This window comes from Eurypyga helias, unplaced genomic scaffold (genome assembly GCF_000690775.1).
Source record: "Eurypyga helias isolate BGI_N326 unplaced genomic scaffold, ASM69077v1 scaffold28118, whole genome shotgun sequence".
NCBI lineage: Eukaryota > Metazoa > Chordata > Aves > Eurypygiformes > Eurypygidae > Eurypyga > Eurypyga helias.
Window position 1 is genome coordinate 1 of NW_010265409.1, and position 5,558 is coordinate 5,558.

General features: G+C 58.6%; 1 protein-coding gene across 1 annotated transcript in view; it reads left to right on the forward strand.

Moving 5' to 3' along the window:
* Positions 1 to 4: 4 nt before the first annotated feature.
* Positions 5 to 5,558, forward strand: part of LOC104513406 (secreted frizzled-related protein 1-like) — a gene marked incomplete at its 5' end in the record, with an annotated part of 15,936 nt that continues 10,382 nt past the window's right edge. Inside the window, one exon of the mRNA XM_010156740.1 lies at positions 5 to 431. Coding sequence (XP_010155042.1) covers positions 5 to 431 — 427 coding nt within the window. The remainder of the gene's footprint in view (positions 432 to 5,558) is intronic.

Consider the following 5,558-nt stretch of genomic DNA (forward strand, 5'->3'; position numbering starts at 1 on the left):
CTACCAGTCCGACCTGGGCCCTTACCCGGGCGGGCGCTTCTACGCCAAACCCCACCAGTGCGTGGCCATCCCCGCCGACCTGCGGCTCTGCCACAGCGTGGGCTACGACAAGATGGTGCTGCCCAACCTGCTGGACCACGAGACCATGGCCGAGGTGAAGCATCAGGCGAGCAGTTGGGTGCCGCTGCTCAACAAGAACTGCCACATGGGCACCCAGGTCTTCCTCTGCTCCCTCTTCGCCCCCGTTTGCCTGGACCGGCCGGTCTACCCGTGCCGCTGGCTCTGCGAGGCCGTGCGCGACTCCTGCGAGCCCGTCATGCAGTTCTTCGGCTTCTTCTGGCCGGAGATGCTCAAGTGTGACCAGTTTCCCCAGGACGACGTCTGCATTGCCATGACGGCTCCCAACGCCACCGAGGTGTCCAGACCCAAAGGTAAGGCACGACCAGAGCTGCAGCCCCGCTCCCGGCGCATCTCTCTGAGCTGATGGGTCCGGCGTTAAGCCCGGGGGGGCCGCGTGGGACCGAAAGGGGGTCTTGCGGCTGGAGGAGGCTCACCTGAACTCTGCTTCTCGGCAGCGCTCCTCCTCCAGCCTCTGAGCGCTCCGTGAGCGCTCCTGTCCTGAGGAAGGCAGGACGCCCTGCCCGCTCCTCACCTCTGTCCTGCAGCCGAGCCTGGGGGCTGATGGTGCCGGGACACGGCCGCTCTCTCATCCCGGCACAGGGACCAGGCGCCAGCGCCTGACAGACCAGGGCACCAACCCTCCATCCTCCAGATGCTCTGCCCTGGCAGCAGTTTCTCTCCCAAGCCCAGCTCCTGCGTGGCTGGTCTTGACAGCAACGGGACGCGTGGTCACCAGCGTAATCTTGTCGGGGTACCCCGCTTTTCCAGGCAGTCCTGGGGCAGCTGGTGGCTGCGTGCGCCGTGGAAATCCAGCCAGGCAGGTTGTTGGGTGCCTGGCTGGTTTGTTTGTGCGAGTTGCAATGCGTCTGGCTCGTGGATGAAAACTTTTAAAATAAATAAATATCCTGGTGTAGCTTCGGCATTCTGCATCGGAGCTCTTGGAAAGGCGGGCAGGAGGGATGTTGGTAGCAGGAGAAGGCAGGAGACTACAAAAGATGCTTTCCTGCATCCGGAGCTTCACTGAAAGGGACGTGCACTCCCGATTTCACGGTTTGGGGGATAGTGGAGGAGCTCGGGAAGAGCTCAGGGGTGATGGAGCTGCACGTGGGGCTGAGCGATTGCCGTGCCTTCCGCGCTGTGCCCAGAGCTCATCTGGAGGGAAGGGGAAGGTCGCCCTTCGCAGCGGCCGCTGGCGTGCAGTTACCTTTACAGACAAAGGCTTCCCGTTGCGCTCGACTGGGAGCCCTCGCCGAGCCTCCCGGGGACTGTGCGGTGTTATCCCTCTCGTCCTAGTGGGACTCGTACTTCAGGGAGCCCTTGAGCTACAGGACATCCCGCAGCGGAGGGGTGACACCCTGGGGGTGTCCCCGGGAGCCGGTGCGGGGCACACGGAGGGAAGCGGAGAGCGATGGCTTGAGCAGGACGGGGCAGGGCAGGGAGGGACACCTGACCCCACCACCCACCCAAGTTGTACCGGGAGCCTCTGTGCTGACTCGGCAGTGGCATCCAGAGGCAGGTGGGGCGTGAAGTGTGCACCCACGCCAGGGAGGGATGAGGTTTGGCTGTCCTCACCCCTGGGGACCCAGCCTCACAGCGCCGACGGCAGCGCAGCCACGCTGGCTTCCTTGCCACAGCTTGCGCTTACTGATGCGATAGTTGGAGGAAGCTTTGTTTTCCAGGAAGGCTCTAAAATCATCTGGCCTGTGTGAACCCAGACCCTTGGTCAAGACCGCAGTCATGTCCTGTGTGTGGGTACAAAGGTCGCTTTTATTCCCCAGGGACTTGCAGCCAAGCGTGCTCCTGCGTCAGCTGGGTCTGAGCTGCTTGCTGTAGGGCTGCCCCTTCCAAGGTCTGAAACGGAGTTTGAGCTGTTTACAGGTTATTAATTTTAGAGACATTAATGACCCAAGACTTGGGAACAGTCTTCTAGATGGGCAGCATCTGTTAAGTTTTCCCCTGTGTAGGTTAACAACGATATTTCTAATCCCTTTTCAGACCTGTCTTGACAGCAGTGTTGCGATGGGACATTGCCGCTTTCTTTTGGTGCTGCTAATGTGCCCATCGGCACAGTATTTTGGCACTGTGTTGTCATTCACAAATGACTTCGTTACAAGGAATTACATCAGCTCAGGTTTGTGCTCTGTGGATCTATTTGGGGTGAAGAGAGGCCTCATTCTGTACAACCTTTGGGGTGTATTAACTCGTTCTTCGAGAGAACTGTGAATCGGAGGGGGGTGAGTACCACAAGGAGGTATTGCAGCCATGCAAATAAACCAGTCTGCTAAAGGGTTTCGCAAAACTTATGTCCCAAGTGCTTTTAAATGAGCGATTTGGTTGCAAGGATGTTTACAGAAAGTAAGTCTTTGAAATTGTTGTGCAAATGTGGTCTCTTCAGCATTCAATGGAAAAGTATAAGCAACCATCTTCGCTTGGAAGTATTTCCAGAGAAACTCTTGCAGGTGCTGGGCTGAGCCCCAGCAGCTCCAGAGGTGTCCAGCCAAGCTCCCCGTGCCCATCCCACTGTCTGGGGCACTTCTCTGTGAGAGGATAAGCCATCTTGCTAGAAAATGCTTCCTCAAGGTGAGAGGGCCAGGCCCCTTGGTTATTTGCTTCCATGATCATGGCGTTAATGCTGGTTTGTGGCAGAGGGATCTGGCATGTGCTCTCCTACGAGTAACCTTTGATTGGAGAAGCTCCATGTGCCGCATGTGCTGGTACTGGTATGCTCCAGCCCCAAACAGCTGAGAACGGAGTAAATTGCGACCACTGCTGTGACGTAAACCAGCCCAGCCGGGTCTCCTGCGCTGGTGCTCCTGCTCCGGCACTCTGCGGAAGATCCGTGAGTGGCCTCGGGCAGGGGCTGGACCCGGCGAGGCACCCGGCGGTTTGTCGGTGCAGATGTGGGGAGCATCGGCTGAGCACGCTTCTTCCCAGCCCTGGTCCCTCTGCGTGCCAGCTCCTTCGCTCCTCCTGGGGCTCTGCTCCGGGAGACCCCATCCACAGTTTGTGTGCATTTGCTGGGAGTGCCAGCTCCTGGAGCCCCTTCGGTTTTGGGGACGGGGGGGTGTTTCCTGTTGATTCAAAGAGGGTCAGAACTCAGCAGTGTCCCCCCTTTTCTCCAGGCACTAATAAGAACGAGCCCTTTCAGTATTTTTCCCCATTAACACCTAGAAATTGGAATTTGTTTCTGCCTCTCAAAGAGCTGACCTGCTGAATTCCTTTCTCCTTAAGCACGAGGCAGTAAAGCCTGCAGGCCCACAGGATGCGTCAGGGGAGTTGCAGATTAATATAGCATTACACATTCCTTCTCCTGCCCCTGGAGTAAGCTGGCTCTAAAGCCAGGCATTAGGAAACGGTCAGCAGGGAAAAAGCAAGCTGGAAGCAGGCTAAGGTTGTACTTGGAGCAGAGCTGTCAACTGCAGGAGACGGGCTCCAGCCCAGCTGCAGGAGGGCAGGGGCGGGCAGCTGTGCCCGGTGTTGGGGTACAGTCCCGCTGAGCATGTGCTGGCCTGGCTGCCTCGGGGCTGCTGCAGTGCCTGAGCTGGGAGGACCCAAATTGTGGCCGGGCTTCTTGTTGGAGCCTTCAGCCTGGGCTCATATGGGAAGTGGAAGGTGTTGGCCACGGTGTCTTGGGAGGGAGGCACTTTTGGGGTAGCTGTGGCTCCATGGAACAGCGGTTTTCCTGGGGTGCAGAGCTGTATGGGAGCTCCTGGAAGACCTTGGTGTGATGGGGTATCGCATAGGAGAGGAGCGTTTCCCTTCCCCTCGCAGTGTGTTCCCTGGCAGCCCTGCAGGCATGGGGCTGTGGGGCACAGGGCTGGAGGATGGTCCCCGCACGTGGAGCCGCGTGGTGCTCAGCTGGGTGAGCATCAGGCACCCACTGCCACTCGCCAGGGCTCCTCCTGGCACACGGTGGCAGGCCAGGGACTTCACCCTGGTACTGGGATGCGGCAGCCTGGCAGAGGGATGCGGGTGCTGCTGGATGGCTGGCAGGGCTTGTCCTGCCGGGGCTCAGCAGAGCCACAGGGAAGCATCTTCTCCGGCTGGCAGGCATGTGCCGGTGGGAAGGGGGATGGATGTGTTGCCCTGCAAAGGGGCTGCGGCTGTGGCCAGCCCACGTGGGATGGTGGCTGGCTCTGGGTCCCTGCCCGTCCTGGGTGTGCCAGAGCGTTCCTAGGGACTGCCGTAACGCAGCTAAAACAAAGCCTGTGTTTGCACCAGGGAACAATGAGTCTTATTTTCCATTTGTTGAGTTTTGTTTTTTAATTTGGTTGCCTGGAAAGCTCACAGAGTGGACGCAGAGGTGGCTTTCGTGTTGTTTGTCTGGTCCATGAAGGCTCGGACTCTCTCCTAGCCTGCGCTCCGGCTGCTGAGGCACATGGAAGTGCTTCGCAGGCTGGGATGCGCAGAGACGAGCTCACGCGTGGCAGGTACTCCCTCACGTTCCAAGGGTGGTCCCCAGCACAGTGACTAACACTTGGCACCGCCGCGGAGACCGCTGGGGCTGTCACCCTCCTGCGAGCATCCCCTCGTCCCTATCGTGAGCTCATTAAATGTGCAGCCCGGATGGAAATCCTCGGCGTGCTGATTTTAAAAACAAAGTGTTGGGCACGTCGTCACATCCCCAAAGGCTGGCTCCTGTCCCTGTCTCTCTAAGTTAAGACAGTAAAAGTGGCAATTGCATGCTGGGGTTTTGGAAGAGGGAGTTGCCCAGGTGATGGGCTCATGGGTGCGGAGGGACCCGGAGCGGGACTGTCAAGTCGGCTCTTGGGTGCTGCGGACGGTGCCTTGAGACGTGCGCATCGGGGCGATTGGAGGGCCAGTTGCTCCGCGTGTGTGGTTAATAAAGACATGGTGCATGACCCCAGGATTTAGCATTTGGCACAGAACAGATCTGGGGTGGGGGAGTGAGAGGGGAAGAACAAACCACAGAAAACAAACGTCTCGCCTGAAACCCCCGTGGGGCTTCTGTGACTGAGGAGACTGGGCTCTGTGGTCGGGATGGGTCACGGCCGTGCCTCCCTCGCCAGCCGCTCTGGCTCTGCACCCCTCTTGCTGGTTCCTCTCTGTTTGTTCAGTCCAGTGATGCCGCAGGTTTTCTCACTGTGGGCTGGAAGGGGCCGAGCGCTCCGTCTGCACGCAGAGACCGGCAGATGTTTCGCTGCAGCTCCGTCCCCGAGAATAACTCCCTTGTGTGGGAGAGAGCCCTGCGTCCTGCTGGACCAGGAACAGAAGCAGCATCTCCCAACTCAATAAATTCATCCGTCAGTAGCACAAATCTGCGTCTGTGCTGCTGGGTGGTCTCTGTTCCGGCTGGAGACGGGATCCTGGAAACAGATTTTTATTCTCTGGATGAAGTGAGCTTTCCTCTCAGAATGGATCCTGACGAAATGTCCTGGCCTGGCGTTTCCCAAGAGGAGGATGTCGGCTGCTGCCAG